Source organism: Podarcis melisellensis, assembly GCF_964234715.1.
Source record: "Podarcis melisellensis genome assembly, chromosome: 11".
In the NCBI taxonomy this organism is placed as follows: domain Eukaryota; kingdom Metazoa; phylum Chordata; class Lepidosauria; order Squamata; family Lacertidae; genus Podarcis; species Podarcis melisellensis.
Genome location: NC_138543.1, coordinates 11,311,318 through 11,332,490, shown reverse-complemented (window position 1 = coordinate 11,332,490; position 21,173 = coordinate 11,311,318). Strand labels below are relative to the sequence as shown.

Sequence of the window (21,173 nt, the reverse complement as noted above, 5' to 3'; positions counted from 1 at the left end):
CGCAGCTACTAGTTGGCTGCAGGAAGCTCCTGCAGCCAATCAGAAGCTGCAGAAGCCCCGTTGGACGTTTGGGTTCCAAAGAACGTTCACAAACCAGAACACTCATTGCGGCATTCGGTAGCCAAAATGTCTGAGTACCAAGGTACGACCGTATTTGAAGCTCAACAGATCACTCTCCTTCGCAGGCTGAGAGAAAAATGGCGAAAACAGGATATTTATTGGGAGTTGGACAGTATGATTTTTGCAGCTGCTGCTAAAGTTGCAAAACAATGGGGCACGGGACGGAGCAATGGAGAACTTCTGAAACAACAGTGGGATATTAGCTCTGCCCAAGGCATGTTGGAGAACAGCAACAACCGGGAAACAGTTGACATAATATTTTACAAGGACAGGAAGAAACATCGCGGACAGAATAATTGCCACGCACAGGGAGAACAAGGATATAGTTTGAATGCTTCACCTGTAGATGTATAAATCATTTAATGTGTCAATATGAATAGAAGTCGTTAGTATTGCAGTTGTTGTATAAGGGAGTGTAGTTGAAATTAAAAATATTTTTGAATGCAGAAATGAAGTAAATAATCAAACTATCAAATCTAGCACGTGGAAGGCCAACTAAATTGTATAATTTGGCATCTGAAGGATTGGTATTAGTAATTGTATTATTATTTGGCATTATTATAATGAGGCTATTATTGGATTTTTGTAACTGAAAACTAATAAAAATTATTATAAAAAACCCAAACTCATAGAGACCTTAGATAGGCCAACTGGCTTATGCTTTACCTAAACTAACGTTTTCAGCTCAGGTTCAAGTGGGCTTTCAATGGAGCAGTTGTTTTAAGCTGCAATCTGATACCCACAAGAATATGCCCAGCTGAATTCAACGGAGCCTCTGAGTAGATACATAGACAGAGCTATGAGTCTGCCATCAGAGGCACCAACCGCGATTCAATTCAACATCACAAAGACATGTGATGTGCAGAGAGGCAACCTGAAGCCAGATGATCTTGCAGAGGTGCACCTTGTTTGCAGTGCTGGTGTACCGCAGCATGGGTTACATGAGTTAATAATAATAATATAATAATAATTTATTATTTATACCCCACTCATCTGACTAGGTTTCCCTGGCCACTGTGGGCAGCTTCCAGCAAAATATTAAAATACAATAATTCATCAAATGTTAAAAGCTTCCCTAAACAGGGCTGCCTTCAGATGTCTTCTAAAAGTCAGATAGTTGTTTATTTCCTTGACATCTGGTGGAAGGATGTTCCACTGGGCAGGCGCCACTACCAAGAAGGTGCCTTTTTCCCTGTAACCTCACTTCTTGCAGTGAGGGAACCATCAGAAGGCCCTCAGTGCTGGACATCAGTGACTGGGCTGGACAATGGGGGTGGAGATGCTCTTTCAGGTCTACTGGACCAAGGCCGTTTAGGGCTTTAAAGGTCATCGCCAACACTTTGAATTGTGCCCAGAAACATTAAAGTGTGGAGACAATCCTTCTTGGGAGGCGATGGTTCGAATGCATGGCTTCTTAAGTTCTTCCAACCTTGAGGCTATAGTTTCGTTTGAGGGTTCTACATGGAAATGTCAAAAAGGCAGACACGTGGAAAAATGGTCCTCTGCAAAGCATCAGTCTGAAGAGATTCTCTCTGAAAGCAAGTGCAGCATTCCATTCCACCCTTGCTGCAAATATGTGGGATTGTAACATGTCACATGTCTGTTTACATTCCAGCACAGATTGCTGGAGTCCTGTGAGCGGAACATCCGCTCTGCATTGCTTTTGTTTTTCTCTGTCTCCGAAAAGATCGACAAAGAGAGAGGCCATGTATTTCTTTGTCCTGATTTACCTTATTTTTTGCCTAGTTTTTAGAGGGGGATATCAAGAAAAAAAATATTATTGGAATATTTCCCCCGCTCGCTGTCTTGGCTTCTTTAGCCGTGCGCAGCCTCTCCGGCAATTCCCCCACCTCCCGCAAAAGCCCACAGGAGCCGCGCACCCTTTAAGGAGCGGGCAGCTCCTGCGGGCTTTTCTACGAGGAGGGAGAAGGGACTGACGCTGCCAGTCAGTCCCTTCTCCCTCCTGGGGAAAAGCCCGCAAGAGCCTCACAGAGCTTGTGTGCGGCTCTTGGGGGCTTTTCCTGCCTGCCTCCCCCCTGCATTCGCTCCATAAGAAGCACACACATTTCCCCTTGCTTTTTAGGAGGGGAAAAGTGCGTCTTATGGAGCGAAAAATACGGTATGTGTAATAAATGCATAGTTTAGTATAGTATCCACGCCTCAAGCCTGGGCTGTTGTGTGTTTACTCTGCTGAGTAATGTGTGCTCTTGCATGCAACAGCAGCATGAGTCATGGATGAACGTCGGAGGAGCATGACTGATGGATCTCCGCAACAGCAAGACTGAGAAGGGAGACGTTCCAGCTGGGGCCAAGTCAGCTAGCTTTCCATCCCACAGTTCCGACAGCCTTTTCCCCACTGATTGGGCACATGCCCACACCATTTTGTAGCCCCATCTCTTCTTCTGCTCTTTTGGCAGCCATTTTCTTCTATGTCATGTCCTCACAGCGGTCATTTTGGGACTGGTTCCCATGGTACTTTCTCAAAAACTCCAACTGTACTAGGAAAAGATAAAAAAGGACTGTGGAGAGGACTGTTGTTAGGCTATGGCTCAGTGTTGCAAAAAAAGTGCTGAAATTGATCTAATTTCGGTTATTTATGCCATAGTTGCCACAGTCCTGGAGGGAGAATTATAGCACAGTTCCGTTGTTTTTACCATTTCTCAAGATGCCTGGAACATACCGTACTTGGATGTGCTCTCAACAAAGAAAAAGGAATGATTCTGACTTAGATTGGTAGCTGCGCACCCCGATCTGTATGACTTCAGGATAACTTATTTCCAAATAAGTGAACAAAGAGTTCTCTTTAACATTTCAAGGTACATATGGATTTTAAGAAAGATTTAAAATGACATAAAAAGTAAAGCTGCTTTAGTAACAGGCCCATATCTTTCTGAAGAGCAGAATTATGTGCTTGGTTTAAAGTGAACAGCAAAAATGAAAAGCATATTTCAGAACCTCCAAGTGTCCCTATTTTCCAGGGACGTCCCTGATTTAGAGAAGCCATCCTAGTTTCTGATTTGATCCCGGAATGACCCACTTTTCCTTAGCATGTCCCTATTTTAATTGAAAAAATGTTGGGAGGATATGGTATCTGAAGGCAATCCACTATAGGGAAGTATTTTAAAATGTTCTATTTTTTATTATGTTTTTATAATTGTTGGAAGCTGCCCACAGTGGCTGGGGCAACCCAGTAAGATATGTGGGGTATAAATAGTAAAATTATCATTGTGGAATGGGACGTCCCTATTTTTACTGGAGAAATGTTGGAGGGTATGATATTTTACATGCACAAAGCCAAAAATAAATAAATCACTTGTTTCATTTACTGTTTTGTTTAAATAATATAAACAGTAGGCAGCACAAGAACTATGGTTTTGTTTTAAAAACCGAACCCTCAGCACAGGAATTCTCTAAAATCAGTGATGAATATAGGTCTGAATGGGAACAAACTATGTTTATGGCCCCACCAACATGGTATCCCTGAAACACTGACAGTAGAAAAGTCTGTGCACACACTCACACACCAAGGAACTGCAGGCTATAGCAAATTACACTCTCCGAAAGCAATTTAATGCTGTGAGTCAGAACAAGCAATATGTGAGTCATCTCTGCATTTCTGTTTGGGTCACTTCCTTGTGTAAAGGCAAAGGGAAACAAGGCCCATCCGTTAAACTGTGCTATTTCTACTTCTGCAGTCAAAGAGAGATTGCTGCTGATCTTTTAATCTTGGAATACTGTCTTTGTGAAAAACATACGGTAACTTTTGGTCCTTTCACCAGGCACATGGCAAGTGAGCTAACTCCATATAAGGGCAAACTTGCATCGGAAACTTGCAGTGTGGCGAAGACTGGAAATTTAGTACCATGAGAAAACACCCAGATAGCATAAGAACATAAGAAGAGACTGTTGGATCAGGCCAATGGCCCATCTAGTCCAGAATCCTGTTCTCACAGTGGCCAACCAAAAGCCCATGGGAAACAGGTGAACAGGAACTGAGCAACCCTGAGCTCTGTGAGGGGTTAAGGTTTCTCCTGACAACTCCCATCACCCTTGACAGTTCCCAAGATTACACTGGGGAACATTTATTTTTTTCATTTTCTGTTGCGTGAAATTTTTCCACTGTTCTTATATGTTCTTCAATGCTGATTTCAAATCTGAAATCGATTTTCGTGTACATGCTATAGTTATCTTTCAATTTCCGATATTTACACTGGGGATAAGTAGACGCTGACACGTTGATCTACCCTACCCACATGGTAATTATGGTTTTGCAAACTTAATTTTTCTTTATTTTTATAGTTTTGTAACCTAAATATTTGTATTTTTCAGATCGGACCATGGCTTCTTCAAGTTGACAAAAATGTGTAAACAAGCCTGATGCCTTTTGTTATGCTATTTTTGTCTGGTCAATACGAAGGGTATCGGCAAGAAAAACTGACATTCTGTCGCCTATCCCAGTATTCTTTCAGCATTTAGACCTATCCCGCACTCTGAGGAACTCCCAATTCCAGTTGCAAGTGTCAATGCAACAAAAAATTTGTTTCCCAGTGTTATTTGAGGGAAGCCATGCATGTTAAAGTGCTACAAGACTGCCTTAAATATAAGGTATGAAACAGATTAACTAACAAGTTTTATGGCTGGCAGAACTAAAGATGGACCCCTCAGTGCTGGAAGTACAGTTCTTGCAAAGCGTGTTCTCCCTCACGGAGAGCACGGGTTGCGGTTGGGGATGACAAGACACCTCACTGCTGCTGGGCAAAAGAGTTTGGCCATCCTTTAAGCAGGGGCGGGCTGTTACTGGGGAGATTTATATGTTGCCATTTATTGATTGACAGCCCTATTTGTTAAATACAAGGCACGCAGTGACAAACTTCCTCTTTTCGCTGCGTGCTTCAGATCACCCGCCCTCCCTTCCCTAATTTTAGGCTGTTCACTTGACCTTGCTATGCCTGTCACGGGGTCGTCTGCTTTGGGGCAGGGGCCCGGTAGGAATTTTGTCCATTTGGCCGATTAGTATGTGCCACTTGGTTTTTTGCCTACTGCGTAGCAAATCGTCACAACTTGTAAGGTTTGCAGTTAGGCATTGGTCTGGGAATTGGTTGGTGGAGGGGTATGGATTTGGCTGTGCCTGCCCCTCCAAAATGCTGCTGCTGCTGCAAGGGTTTTCCGTTAAAAGAACCCAGGGGCTCCCCCATGCTTTTGTCCGAAACCCCCTGGCAAGGGGCTAGGGCCACGCAAGCCCCTGGGAGCATTCTGGAGAGAGGTGAGGCATGGTTCCCAGTCCCGTCTCTCTCCCCAGGTGGCTTATCCTTGCTGACTTCACGGGGGGTGCGAATGTCAGAGCTGTCCCCGTGTGGGGTCAGTTAGTGCTACCAATGCCTAAGCAACCACTCACATTGCTGTAATTTGAATAAAGTTGTGGCCAAAATTATGCCAAAAACCTTAAACAAAAATTGTGTTTTTCTTTGGGGGGGTGTCTTGGGGACCTTGACGCGCAACAGCAGTGTACAGTTCTAAGTAAATGTTCCGCGAATAGCCTGTAAAACAAGCCTTAGGGACAGGGCATCAGGAAAAGTCCTAACTTGTAATATTTACCCTCAATTTGCAGAGCTCTTTTCTTTCTTTGTCGTTCTCTTCGGCTCTGGCTTGGAGCCACGCTTCATTCTGAGCTTTGTGCTTCTCCAGCATCTCTTGGAGCTCCTGTTTTTTTTTTTGCAAATAAAATAAAATCCACAGTCGTAAAGGTTTTCAGTGTTTTTCAGTCACACATTTAAAGTTATAGGATGAGATCCAACAGAACAGTGAAAGGAATGGAAGAGCTGGCACAGCTCCACAAGCTATTTTCATTGTACAGCCAGGAGTGAAAGCAGAAGTAGCAGAACAGGACCAAAAAGTATATGATAAATCAGGGTGGTCCGACTTTCAGTATGAAGTGGGCCGCAAGAGAACTTTGACACAGAACCCACACACTGAATTAAATTCCCATGTCATAATTTAAAGTTACAGGTAGGTAGCCGTGTTGGTCTGCCATAGCCGAAACAAAATAAAAAAATTCCTTCCAGTAGCACCTTTGAGACCAACCACCGTATTTTTCGCTCTATAAGACGCACCAGACCACAAGACGCACCTAGTTTTTGGAGGAGGAAAACAAGAAAAAAAATATTCTGAATCTCAGAAGCCAGAACAGCTAGAGGAATCGCTGTGCAGCGAAAGCAGCAATCCCTCTTGCTGTTCTGGCTTCTGGGATAGCTGCGCAGCCTGCATTCGCTCCATAAGATGCACACACATTTCCCCTTACTTTTTAGGAGGGAAAAAGTGAGTCTTATAGAGCAAAAAATACGGTAAGTTTGTTATTGGTATGAGCTTTCGTGTGCATGCACACTTCTTCTAAGGTGCTACTGGAAGGAATAATTTAAAGTGTTTGCAATATATTCCATACTATTTAATATCATTTTAGATGCACAATTAATACATATAATTAAATACACAATAGATTTAATAGATTTAATTTTCAAAAAAACTTAATACAAAAACAGATGTGTGCGCTTTCATTAACAATGCATGATATTGGAAGATAACAAGGGGACAACAAAGATGGATTCTCCGTGCTTCAGTGGTAGCCAAGAGACTCACACTGATGAACTGGAAGAATAATGATATGATCCCCTTTAATTAATGGATCGACAATATGATAACACTCACAACTTATGAACGGACTACTTACAGACGGAGATTTTGCTTGAATAAATATGACAGTATTTGGAATGAGTTTATACAAAATGTAGTAAGCTGTTAACATTTATATACGTATTGGGATAATAATATCAAATCTATAAAAGAGTAGGGTATTTTTTATATATTCATATATTGGTTTTTTCTCTCTCTACACATTTTTTGCCTTTTATTTTTTGTCTTTTTTCTTTGTATCACTTTGCAGTCAAACCTCTGTTCTCTTTTTTTTAAAAAAATATTTATTAAGGTTTTGAAAGATTACAAAAATAAAGAGCAAAAAAGAACAAAAAACCCCAGAAAAGTAAAAACAATTAAAAAAAGACAGATCAATCCTTGCATAACTTATCTTTCATTTCCTTGTTTCCTTGACCTCCTCACACCTCCCTTTTTTGTGTTCTAGTTCAATTTGCTATTTCAGCAAATCCTTTCCATCTTTGTTTTTATCCTAATAATTTATCTTAATATAATGTAACTTTACATTCTCACCAATTAACAATCTATTTTTACTTAATCCTTTATAACATTTCTACTAAAACCACGTAACTTCATTCCAACATCCTTCTAACATTCCTTAATTTTACAATGTTTCTGTAAATAAACTTTAAATTTCTTCCAATCTTCTTCCACCGACTCTTCTCCCTGGTCTCGGATTCTGCCAGTCAAACCTCGGTTCTCAAATAGCTCCGTTTTCAAACGTTTCAGCTCCCGAATGCCGAAAACCCGGAAGTAAATGCTCCGGTTTTCGGAACCCAAACGTCCAAAGTGGCTTCCACGTGAGTGCAAGAAGCTCTTGCAACCCATCGGAAGCTGTGCCTCGGTTGTCGAATGTTTGGGAAGCCAAGCAGTCTTCCGGAATGGATTACGTTTGACAACCAAGGTTTGACTGTATTTCTTTATACAGTGGTACTTTGGGGTTAAATACTTAATTCATTCCGGAGGTCCGTTCTTAACCTGAAACTGTTCTTAACCTGAGGTACCACTTTAGCTAATGGGGCCTCCCACTGCTGCTGCATCACCGCTAAGTGATTTCTGTTCCCATCCTGAAGTAAAGTTCTTAACCTGAGGTACTATTTCTGGGTTAGCAGAGTCTGTAACCTGAAGCGTATGTAACCTGAAGCGTATGTAACCTGAGATACCACTGTAACTGAAAACTTTTCAACAAAATATCAATGCCATAAAAAGGCACAAAAATATAAACTCATGCTTCATGTTTGATGCTTTCTCTTGAATGCTGATCTTGTGGCCCACAGGTGACTCAAGGTTGGACTGTCCTGTGATAGATTAACACTGGGCCTTGCCAATGGGGTCTCTACCCATCGGATTCAACTCTTGCGCTATGTTAAGAAAAGGGCTGCCCCTGCTAGCAAGGGACTGTTGTTCCAATGGCCACAACAAGATCTCAGTGACAGAGATCAATGAGACATTCAGAATAGCTCCAGAGAACCGATTTAAAATGCTCACAGGTGGTGGAAAGATAGATTCTTATAACTCTTGCGTGATTTGCAGTGGATCAGCAAGGAGACCTTACTCCCAAATGTTTAACCATAGCAGCAAGAAAATCCCACCCCCAGACAAACCCTAAATTATATGCCTGAAATGAAGGGAGTTTGGTATAACCGTCAGTGGGTTTCTGTGCAGGGGGGCTGTGAGCTCCATTCAGTTCCGATACTTAGATATATTTATGGGCTCAGAATTCTTTAATTTTCAATGGAAATCTTTTTGCACCAGCCTCTGATTGGTGGATCTTGGGGTTGTGGTTTAAAAAGTTCCCACAAACCGAAAGTCCACCCATCCCTGGCCTAGAATTCTTCAAACTATTTTAAATATTATTTTTCCATAGGTAGCAACAACAACAAAAGCCAAGCAGGTGGACAATATTTCAAAACAATCTAGCAACAGAAGCATCACTGCATCAAACCATTAAATCACAATTAAGGTAAAAGGTAAGGGATCCCTGGATGGTTAAGTCCAGTCAAAGGTGACTATGGGGTTGTGGCGCTCATTTCACTTTCAGGCTGAGGGAGCTGGCGTTTGTCCACAGAAAGCTTTCCGAGTCGTGGCCAGCATGACTAAACCGTTTGTGGCGCAACGGGACACCATGATGAGTGCCAGAGTACCTGGGAACGCTGTTTTCCTTCCCACTACAGTGGTAACTATTTATCTACTTGCACTGGTGTGCTTTCGAACCTGCTAGGTCAGCAGGAGCTGGGACAGAGCAATGGGAGCGCACTCCGTTGCACAGATTCAAACTGCCGACCTTCCAATCGGCAAGCCCAAGAGACTCCGTGGTTTAGACCACAGCGCCACCCGTTCCCACAAATCACAATTAGAGGGACTCAACCCTCAAACATCTCTCCAGAGCAGGTCATGTGTTGATGGTTGCTAACCATGTTCTCCATGTCAAATGTACCCCATTAAGCAATACCAGCCATCCTAAAAGTTTACTATGGTCATCACTGGATTTCCTCTTGCTTCAACCTGTTTTGACCATTTACTCATCAGTGTACCAAACAATTGTCACATGTGAAAGCTACCTAAGAAGATGTTGGAGTGCTGAGCCCAGTATTTCATGGAGGAGCAGGAACTTACCTTCTGTTGATTTTTAAAATGTTTGTTGAACTGCTCTTTTTCACGTTGAAAAGTCAGTGTTTCCTGGACCAGTTCAGCTTTGGCACTGAAAAGACCATCACAGGAGAAAATAAAAGGTTTAAATGTTTGGATTCAAGAAGCCACAGTGATCATGAAGACTGGAGAAGCAGGAAAGATCCTCCTTGAATACAGGGATCATTCTTCCTACCATACAGATGTTGAGATAAAAACAGTGGTAGTCTCTACATCTTCCTTTGAAGATGAGTCTTGATGGTTGATTGAGCTTGAAGAAACCCTAGACAAGTGAATCCTGCCCCCCCTATTTTAATTAAAAAACAAGGGGGGAAAGAGAGAATCTCTGTGACTGATTCAGGCCTGTGCCAGGACAACACAGAACTTTTTGTTTAATTAGGGATGAAATACCTTAATGCTTTAAATATTTTTGAGAACCTTTCCATTTTACAAGTTTCCTGCTCAGGGTTAAGAATGACGGTACCTATGCTTCTGTTTGGTTAAAGTGGGAAGCAGTAGTTCACGGAAAAGCACCATAATAATAATAATAATAATAATAATAATAATAATAATAATAATAAATTATTTTAAACCCACCCATCTGGCTGGGTTTCCCCAGCCACTCTGGGTGGTTTCCAGCAAAATATTAAAATACAGTAATGCATCAAACATTAAAAGCTTCCCCAAACAGGGCTGCCTTCAGATGTCTTCTAAAAGCCTGGTAGTTGTTGTTCTCTTTGACATCTGGTGGGAGGGCGTTCCACAGGGCGGGTGCTATAGAAGATAGGATGAAAGGGCAGGGATCTAAAAATATGAACTGGACACGTCAAGGTCAAGGCAGGTGAGCAATCACTTTGCCTCTTGACTGGTAATTACTCAAATGTGTGCTTTTATGTTAAAGGTAGAAATCCATAGATCACTTTTAAGTAAATCATAGTTACAGATAGGTAGCCGTGTTGGTCTGCCAGAGTCAAAACAAAAAAAAATTCCTTCCAGTAGCACCTTAAAGACCAACTAAGTAAATCATAGTTAAATGTTACGCTAATATAGGTCCAGAAGATTTAATTTCAGGGCACGGGGGAGTAGAAAGCTGAGCTTCATTCATCTGTGAATTATTTTAGTGAGGTTGGCACCACGTGTTTGTTAAAAAGAAATATTGTGTTTCTCTCAGACAACTCCTCCCATCCCCCATTTAGAGACAGAAGCTTTTGGTCTGGGCAATTAGTTTGAGAAAAGTGTGTCAGGGAGTAAAGTATCTCTTTCAGAGAGAGACAAATGCTTGCAATTTTTTTTTCCTGGCTTGGGTGGGAAGTATGATGTAGTTTTGACAAGATTCAGGGACAGAATTAAAGGAAGGGGAACGAAGAAGACCTAGAATCTTGGTATAAGTCCTTAATTAAGAGAGGACTAATTTTTAATGTGGGGACGCGGGTGGCGCTGTGGGTTAAACCACAGAGCCTAGGACTTGCCAATCAGAAGGTCGGCGGTTCGAATCCCCGCGATGGGGTGAGCTCCTGTTGCTCGGTCCCTGCTCCTGCCAACCTAGCATTTCGAAAGCACGTCAAGTGCAAGTAGATAAAAAGATACCGTTCCAGCGGGAAGGTAAACGGCGTTTCTGTGCGCTGCTCTGGTTTGCCAGAAGCCGCTTAGTCATGCTGGTCACATGATCCGGAAGATGTATGTCGGCTCCCTTGGCCAGTAAAGCGAGATGAGCACCGCAACCCCAGAGTTAGTCACGACTGGACCTAATGGTCAGGGGTCCCTTTACCTTTACTTTAATTTTTAATGAGGAGTAAAGTTATTCAGGGGTGTAACCAGAATGTAGACCATGAGTTGAAACGAGAGGGGTTTTATATTAGGGAAGCTTATAAAGAAGTGGAACTTAGTTTGGCTGGGGGCTGACTTTTTCTCTCCTGGTTTTTTTCACACAACTTTTCAGCTTGCCTTGGTTTTCCTCCGTGGATATTTTTATCCCTCCTCCAACTGCGCCTTCCCGGGTGGCATGCCGGCTTGGTGTTTCGGAGAGCTGGAAAGTGGCTCTGCGCTTTTTGCATTTCCTTTGGCAAGCCTGTCTGTTTGCTAAGAGGAGACTTTGGGCTGGAAACCAGGGAGCTATTTCCACCAGCACCCCTGCTGTGTATCAAATCCCATTTGTATGTCATTGTACACTTCAGCAAAGCCTGGTGTGTTTCCAAGTCAACCACGATTTGTCCACGTGAAGAGACACAAAGGGGGCATGGATGTCTTCATGTGGCTTACATTTCCTTTCTCCCCCCCCCCCATTTATTTTATTTTTTATTTTAACAAACAAACAAATGCACAACCCAACGCCCATTTAAATTTTCGAATTAGATCCAATCTGGGGGTTTTTCAGGGGACAGATCAAAACGCAGTATTTTTCAAGAAACTACAGGAACAGATGTGGATTGCGGCTAAAGTCTGAGTATACAGCTTCACAAACCAGCAGTGGGAGCATGCTAGATGCAGAGGAAAGCGGAATGTGTACTCCTTCCAGGCTAGGCCTCATAAGCTGTGTACATAAAGGTAAAGGGACCCCTGGCCATTAGGTCCAGTTGTGGCCGACTCTGGGGTTGCAGCGCTCATCTTGCTTTATTGGCCGAGGGAGCTGGCATACAGCTTCCGGGTCATGTGGCCAGTATGACTAAGCCGCTTCTGGCAAACCAGAGCAGTGCATGGAAATGCCATTACCTTCCCGCCAAAGTGGTACCTATTTATCTACTTGCACTTTGACGTGCTTTCGAACTGCTAGGTTAGCAGGAGCTGGGACCGAGCAACGGGAGCTTACCCCGTCGGGGGGATTCGAACCGCTGACCTTCTGATTGGATTGGCAAGTCCTAGGTTCTGTGATTTAACCCACAGTGCCACCTGCTTCAAGCTGTGTACATACTAGAGTGCAAATTTTATTATGTGCGCTTTTGTCCAAACCTGAGGTGAACTCAGTTTTGGACGAAACTTGTGTTACAAGTATTCTAAGGTCCCAAATATATAATGATGTACAAGGCAAACATAAGTATATAAACCACGTGTCTGAAATAGTACAGGAGAGCAATCCTGAACCCATTTTGACTCTCCCAAACCATTTTGACTCTCCCAAATTGACATCAAATATTTCTCTGCAAGGAGGAAGGAAATGGGAAAGCCTCTCCATTGTCTTTTGCTTACCTGTCTTAAGGGCATATTTGTGTATGAATAGGGTGAGCTGGATTCAGGAACCAAACATATTTACCATCACAAAAGAGTGGCCAGGCTGCCCAGATAAAGCAATCAGTGACCATTAACAGATATCCTGGCAAACAGGATTTCTGCTGTAGACCATCTCCTGTGATGTATTTCTGCTGTAGGCTGCCCCCTTCTGTGATGTATGTATGATGTTTTGGGAGGTGGTCTTGAGCAATTTCAAAAGTCTATATAAGGCAATTTCAAATGCCTATATAAGGGCTTGTGGACCATTGCTTGGGGTTCCTCCTCCCTCCTGCATGTGGTGAGTGAGGACCCTGTTGCAACAGTTAATAAAGATCAGGCCTACTAGCTGCTTTGCTTCTCAATATCCTCTGGCTGGCCTCTGTTATTTTCTCCTACTGATAGGGAACCCACTTAAGGACTCTATACGGGCTCTTGGATACCCCATAAGGGAAAAGGAGAGGGTTTTTACCCCGTTATAACACCTGATTTCTCAGTTGAACTCTTGTCAGTGTTTCCTGTCCACACTAGTGGGATGTATTGATGGGATCTAGTCACACTCTGTGTTGTCCCCCCTCCTCAATTAGTACTTCCCCACTCTCCCTGAGCTCTGGAAACCTGAGATCCACTGTGGGCATGTCCTCAGGTTTTTGTTGACCTATGCCAAGGCCAATCACTTTGTAAAATATTTAAGATACAAGCTTTCTGATATACCAAACGTGCACCAAACATTGGGTTAAAAACTGGGGCAGGGGAATACATGTGTGTCGCGCCCGGTCCCACCAACAAGGAGCTCACCAATGTATACAGAGTGTAGTGTGGTGATAGATGACACCCTACAAAATGACACCCCCACAAGGTTGGGTAACATGTGATTTTATATTGGATTCTCCCTCTCCCCCACCTTACCACATTGGGGAAATCCAAATTAAATTTGCAGTGAGGTTTTCCCATGCCTTAAAGTAATGAGAACCATCACCCAGCATTTTCACAGCAATAAACTTTCTATAACTTATTGTCAAACATATGCTGATTTCAATCATCTAAAGACATCGACTGCTGTCCTTCACTGGAGACCAAACCTGGGTCTCCAGTTGTTTTTGGACTACAACTCCTATCGGCCCAAGCTAGCAGGACCAGTGGCCAGCGATGATGGGAACTGTAGTTCAAAAACAGCTGAAGACCCAAGTTTGGGAAACCGTGCAATAGATGCAACAACATTTCCATTAAGTGTAAAGAGAAAGAAGGCACATTCTACCACATGTGGTGGAGATGCAAGTGACAAAAGCATATTGGGAAATGATTTATAATGCGTTGAAAAAAATGTTTAAAATTACTTTTGTGAAAAAACCAGAAGCTTTTTTACTAGGAATTCTAGGTCCACAAATATCAAAGGAGCAGAAAAGATTGTTTATGTATGCTACGACAGCTGCACAGATGTTATTTGCCCAAAGATGGAAGGAAGACAAAGTACCCACAAGAGAAGAATGGCTGGTAAAGATGATGGATTATGCCGAAATGGCAAAAATAACTGGGAAGATCAGAAATCAAGAAGATGATCAATTTAATAAAGAATGGGGAAAATTTATATGTTACTTAAAAGAACACTATAAACAATTAAAAACAATGGTAGGATTATATATTTTAAAAAAACAACACTTGCAATGTAAGGAGAACTATGGTGAGATTGGAGTATTAAGTAAATACCATAGACGATGCAGTTGGAAAAGAATAACGAGGGAAACCACTGAGGGGTGGAGGGAAGTCTGGGGATTTGTGATGATAATTGTTAAAGACAAAAACGAATAAAAAAATTAGAAAAAAAATGAAGGATCCAGAAGAAGAAGAAGAAGAAGAAACAACATTTCCATTGAGGCCAAACAATACCTACGTGCTGAGCTTCTGAAACTCGGAGTCCAGCAAAGTAAAGGCCTTTGTAATCATGTCCATTGCTTGGTTACGCACTGAATGTAAATCCTGCAGCTGAGGTGTCTGGGTGGAAAGCCATTAAGTATTAGTTAAAATGAGCTACTATAAATAAGGATTAACACACACACACCCTGCCGCCTCTTTTCTAAAAATTAACTTCTCTACTATGAGAGACAGCAGGCTTTCAGTGTTAAGAGTCACATTTCTCCCCCCTCATAGCGCAGCCCCCTTTTCGGCACAATTATTTCCTCCTTGGTGGCAGTGAAAAGGGAGAGATGAATATTGTTGTTACAATATTGATCCAGAATTAAAGTGGTCCATAATCTTGTTCTCTCATTCATCCTACTGTCGAACCCCCTCTGCAACAACTTATTAGGAGATCTTACTCTGATTTTGTATTTGATTATCCTATCTTATGTTCCAGCACCTAAAGGGATTAGGGCAAATCCTCGGCATTTATTTAATTAATAAAGCTATTATTAATAAGTCGTAGCACAATGTAACCAAACCTATTCTTTTAAACACAATACCCTCCTGCTTAACAAGTCATTTCTCAACGTTCACTACTAATTAATTCATTCGCCAAGGAGTATGTTATGTAGACAAATATTTAATTGGTGGTTTAATTGCTAAGCAAATTAAGTACAGAGTAATTAATCTGCTAAGCAATGGTGATAATGGGGCAAGCCGGGAAATGTATATAAGCAAATGATTCAAGGATCGTTTAAATGGGTCCCTCCAGCAAATAGTTTATTTGAAATAGCATCTGAGCAATGCTTTTCAATTCACATCTGCAGGAGACAATATATGTAGATTGTAGAGAGGTGAAGACTTTCTCTTGCAGTGCTGGAAGAAGTACAAAAAGGAGACCTGAAGGGTTTCTAAGGGCTTCCTATACACAACAAGAATGGCAAACACAGCTGCGATAGAAAAAGGGTTCATTTATTTATATTTGTTAAATTTGAAGCCTGCTGTTTGGTCCTCTGGGGCAGGGATGTAGGCAAAACTACTCCAGTTGCACCTGTGCATGGGAATCAGTACTTACACAACAGCAGCCTGCAGAATTTAGCAGCGGCAAAGCATCTCAAGGAATATCTCAGCACCCCAATATGTGTGCAAGAAATCAACTATGCCCTTGGATCCATTTGTTTAAAATTTGCAAACATCACCCTTAATCAAAACTGACTGCAGGACAGTTTACAATAATATAATACTTCGGACTCAGCTATTGAAAAAACAGCACTCTGAATGTGTTATAAACATGCAACACCAGATGGCGATGCAGAGTAAAGAAAAAGTCTTTGCGGTTTTACATAGTGTTTCCCCATCCTTTTGTCATAACAATTTAATTTTTGACTTATTTATAGTATTTTCTTCCTGTGTGTAGATCCACCCTGAGTTAGATATGTGCTTTCAGCTGTATATCATGCACCCCGTGTTAACGTGGAGAGCTCACAGGAGGAAAAGGTAATTCGATTTTTCAATTTTGAAAATCGAATTAAGTCTACAAGTCGATCTCTTGGCTACAGAACTAACTTAGCTTTTGAAAAATGTGTTGTTTCCCCCTTGCACACTACCCTGTGTGACATCTTGCCTGGTGAAGTTCTAGAGAACTTGAAAGCTTGCTGTGTTCTTGTAACAGCTTGGTTGGTCTCGGTAGAAGTGGGGTTCTGGAGGGGTTTTTCTCCCTTAACAAAACTGCCACCTTTGCTTCTTTTTCAAGGGGCAGTTCCCACACTTCCAAATTTAGCATTTAATGCAAAGGGCGGGAAGCTGGGCTGTGGGTGTGTTGTGGGAAAAGAAAGCTATGTCTCTCCTTGCTGTTGCTGCCCAGTGTCGGGAATAGCCACATCGCCAACAAATTACCACGTTGGGGCTCTGTGGGTCAGAGACAGACAGCCTGGGCTATTTTGGTCCGGAGGCAGAAATCCAAATGAGGTGGGGTAAAAATATAATCATCTTTCATGGTACCCCAAAATCTACTTTTTGAGGCAGGATATCTCTTGGTGCCCAATAGCACAGGTTGCCAAGGGGGTCAGGAAGTGATGCAGTAACCACGAGCCTGTGAAATATTATCTGTCTCAGTAGGGGAAATAGCAGACACTCCAGGGACAGTCCCAGATTTACAGAAGCCATCCCGGTTTCTGATTTGAACCTGGAATGTCTTACTTTTCCTTAAAGGTAAAGGTAAAGGGGCCCCTGACCATTAGGTCCAGTCATGGCCGACTCTGGGGTTGCGGCGCTCATCTCGCTTTATTGGCCGAGGGAGCCGGCGTACAGCTTCCGGGTCACGTGGCCAGCATGACTAAGCCGCTTCTGGCAAATCAGAGCAGCGCATGGAAACGCCGTTTACCTTCCCACCGGAGCTGTACCTATTTATCGACTTGCACTTTGACGTGCTTTCGAACTGCTAGGTTGGCAGGAGCAGGGACCGAGCAACGGGAGTTCACTCCGTCGCAGGGATTCGAACCGCAGACCTTCTGATCGGCAAGCCCTAGGCTCTGTGGTTTAACCCACAGCGCCACCCGCGGACATCTCTATTTTCATCAGATAAACGTTGGCAGGTATGGAGTTATCGGACCCCTGAGCCATCTGAAGACAGCCCTGTATAAGGAAGTGCTTGGGTTGTTTTTTTTAATGTTCAATGTTTTATTATGTTTTTATATACGTTGGAAGCCACCCAGAGTGGCTGGGGCAGCCCAGTCATATGTGTGGGGTATAAATAGTAAAATTATCATTGTGGAATGGGGCGTCCCTGTTTTAATTGGAGAAATGTTGGAGGGGATGAAATAGTATTCTTTCCTTACTATTCTTTAGGAAAAAAACATTGCTTCTTTCTTTCTTTCTGATGGAAAAACACTTGCAAAAACCAACCAAGTCATTAACAGGAAGTCATTCTTTTTAAATTAACGTAAGGCTTACGGCACTAAAGGAAGAATGCTCAAGACATTCAGCACACTTTACCTTTGTCTTATTTTTCACCGATGCCCCTGTGAGGATGACCTATGGCACCAGAACCTGGTTTGTCTCAGTGGACTGGGGCCTGGCATAAGCCATGTCATACCCAGCGATATATACCGTATTTTTTGTACCATAACACTCACTTTTTTCCTCCTAGAAAGTAAGGGGAAATGTCTGTGTGTGTTATGGAGCGAATGCCTGCAGGTGGCGGGGGGGGGGGATCTGCTGCAGTCGTGAGCAGAGGATCCATGGTTCCCCTTCCTTCCCTCCCCCGTGGTTACAAAACATGGATCCACATGGATCCACAGGATTTTTGCATTGGGCTACTCCAAACTCACTGTCAGATCACATGTCTGTGGCCACAGCATGAACCACAAAAATCATATATCCACTATTTCGTTTAGAATATTTTTTTTCTTGTTTTCCTCCTCTAAAAACTACATGCGTGTTATGGTCTGGTGCGTGTTATAGAGTGAAAAATACGGTATATATATATATTCCCCTTTTGCATTTTCTCCTGCTCAAATTGTCTCCACTGAATACCCCATGACATGATAGAGATACCTTGGCTTGAAATGCAGGAGAACGGCCAGGCAACAACAGTGGCAAACCATCGGATGCGTCCTTGAAACAGGTCCATACCCTCTAGGTGCCCCTATTTTCCAGGGACAGTCCCGGTTTCTGGTTTGATCCCAGAATATTCCGCTTTTCCTTTGGACGTCCCCAGTATTGGAGAAATATTGGATGGTATGGAGTTAAGCAACCCTGGAGCCCAGGAGATAAGTAACTATATAACCTTTAGAAGACATCTGAAGGCAGCCCTGTCTAGGGAAGACGTGAGGGCCTTGATGGGCCATATCTCCCTGGCAGTATCCCAACATACCGGTCTTGAAGAATTCTTATCTAGCCCTGTGGGCAAATCACTCCCCCTGGCTAGGAGTGATTTTCTCCCAATTATAAATTTTATATGGCAAGGCTCAAGGGTTGTGTATCAAAAAGGTGTTCTGACAAGCTGAAGCCATGCTGCACAATTGCCTGGGGTGGCGACAGTGGCAGGGAAGATGAGTCAGAAACATACGATATGCCCCCTTACCATTTTCTGAGGAGAGTAAGGAAACGCTCTCTCTAGGGGTCACCTTTCATTTGGATCTCCCTAACAGCCCTCCCTCATATAATACAACTATGAGAGGGAAAAGCGCATTTAGGCAGTTGTGATTTGTTTTTTAAAAAAATGTCTATTGGCCTTTTTTAGCTCCGCCGTGTCACTTTCGCTCTGCCCTCGCAAAGACAGCTTTCATTTCATTTTAGGCCATGAAGCTTTGCAGAAGGGTTTTGATGCCTCAGGTTCGGAGCGGAGAGCGAGAGCGAGAGACCTTGCAGGCCTAAGGCACCCTGATTCTGATTAAGAGGCTTCCCCCCAACATTTTTATCCTTCTGCTGACAAGTAGTGGCTCAGTTGGAGCCAGAAAAAAGGTCTAACTTGGCAATCCCAGCCAATTTCTACAAATTTGTAGGAATGTCCGCCATTGTTCCAACCCTCGCCATTTTCCTTTTCCTAGCATGGAATATCTTAAATTGTTTTGCTTAAGAGTTATCAATGTGTCAGGACTACAGTGGTACCTCGTAAGACGAAAAACTCGCAAGACGAAAGAGTTTTTCGTTTTTTGAGTTGCTTCGCAAGACAAATTTCCCTATGGGCTTGCTTCGCAAGACGAAAACGTCTTGCAAGTTTGTTTCCTTTTTCTTAAAACCGTTAATACCTATGGGAATCCGTGCTTCGCAAGACGAAAAATTCGCAAGACGAAAAAACTCGCAGAACGAATTAATTTCGTCTTGCGAGGTACAGTGGTGCCTCGCAAGACGAAATTAATTCGTTCCGCAAGTTCTTTCGTCTTGCGAGTTTTTCGTCTTGCGAAGCTCGGTTTCCCATAGGAATGCATTGAAAATTAATGCGTTCCTATGGAAATTGCCTTCAGACCAGGTCCGGGGACAATCTGTCCCCCGACCTCTTTTGAAGGCTGGGGGGGGGGCGGACAAGGGCTTTTCTTCCCACCCCCAGCATTTAAAAAAAAACCCCGGGACAGCAGAGGACTTCTCCGCTGGCCCGAGGTTTTTTAAAATGCTGGCGGGCGGCAGCGAAGGCAGCCCCGGGGCGATTTAAGACAGTCCCGGGGTGATTTAAAAGCCCCGGGAAGGCAGGCAGGGGGGACAAAGACTTTTGCCCCCCGCCCGCCTTCGGAAGAGGTCCTGGAAGGCAGGCAGGGGGGACAAAGACTTTTGCCCCCCGCCCGCCTTCGGAAGAGGTCCAGGACCTCTTCTGAAGGCTGGCAGGGGGCAAAAGTCTTTACTCCCCCCCGCCTGCCTTCAAAAGCCGTCGGGGGCTTTTAAATTGCCCCGGGACAGTCCCGGGGCGATTTAAAAGCCCCCGGGAAGGCAGGCAGGGAGGACAAAGACTTTTGCCCCCCGCCCGCCTTCGGAAGAGGTCCTGGACCTCTTCCGAAGGTGGGCGGGGGGCAAAAGTCTTTGTCCCCCCTGCCTGCCTTCCGCGGAAAGCGGGAAGGCAGCGCTGCGTTTTCCGCTCTCCCGGGAAGGCAGGCAGGGGGGAGCAAAGACTTTTGCCCCCCGTCCGCCTTCAGAAGAGGTCCTGGACCTCTTCTGAAGGCTGGCTGGGGGCAAAAGTCTTTGCTCCCCCCGCCTGCCTTCAAAAGCCGTCCGGGATAGCAGGAAGCGCTTCCCTGCTATCCCGGACCGCTTTTAAAATGCTGGCGGTGGGGAGCAAAACCTTTCGCCCCCACCGGCCTTCCTAGACCTCTTCTGAAGTCCGGAGGGGGGGGGGAAAGGCTTTGCTCCCCACCGCCAGCATTTAAAAGAGGTCCCCGGATATTTCCCTACGGGCTTTCGTCTTGCGAAGCAAGCCCATAGGGAAAATCGTCTAGCGAAGCGACGCAAAAAACGAAAAACCCTTTCGTCTTGCGGGTTTTTCGTCTTGCGAGGCATTCGTCTTGCGGGGCACCACTGTACCACTGTATAATCAAATGCATCTACAATTGCGACTACAGTGGTACCTCTGGTTATGTACTTAATTCGCTCCGGAGGTCTGTTCTTAACTTGAAACTGTTCTTTATCTGAAGCACTACTTTAGCTAATGGGGCCTCCTGCTGCCGCAGTGCCACCAGAGCACGGTTTCTGATCTCATCCTGAAGCAAAGTTCTTAACTGAGGTACTATTTCTGGGTTAGCGGAGTCTGTAACCTGAAGCGTATGTAACCCGAGGTACCACTGTAGATGCCCGTTTTGCCATACTTAAATTAGTCCTAAAACTGCACTGTTCTTTATATGCTTTTGATAACAACAATATTAATTTTATTATTTATACCCTGCCCATCTGGCTGGGCTGCCCCAGCCACTCTGGGCGGCTATAAAAACATAGTACAGTAGTATCTCGGTTTGTGAACTTAATCCATTCCAGAAGTCTGTTCTTATACCAAAATTGTTCTTAAACCAAGGCGCGCTTTCCCTAGTGAAGCCTCCTGCCGCCAGTGCCTTTCCACTGTCCAGATTCCATTCTAAGATTGAGGTAAAGTTCGCAAAGCGGGACACTACTTCCGGTTTTGTGGAGTTCGTAAATCG

The 21,173-nt window shown here is 43.7% G+C and overlaps 1 protein-coding gene across 3 annotated transcripts in view; it reads right to left on the bottom strand.

Moving 5' to 3' along the window:
- Nucleotides 1-21,173, bottom strand: part of LOC309380555 (kelch domain-containing protein 3-like) — an 85,743-nt gene that overhangs the window by 1,088 nt on the left and 63,482 nt on the right. For 2 of the 3 annotated variants that reach the window (XM_081930658.1, XM_081930659.1), the window contains exons 16-18: nt 14,546-14,646; nt 9,442-9,526; nt 5,716-5,820 (exon numbers count right to left, since the gene is read on the bottom strand). In XM_081930658.1, coding sequence (XP_081786784.1) covers nt 5,716-5,820; nt 9,442-9,526; nt 14,546-14,646 — 291 coding nt within the window. The remainder of the gene's footprint in view (nt 1-5,715; nt 5,821-9,441; nt 9,527-14,545; nt 14,647-21,173) is intronic. The other variant, XM_081930660.1, reaches the window with a different exon arrangement.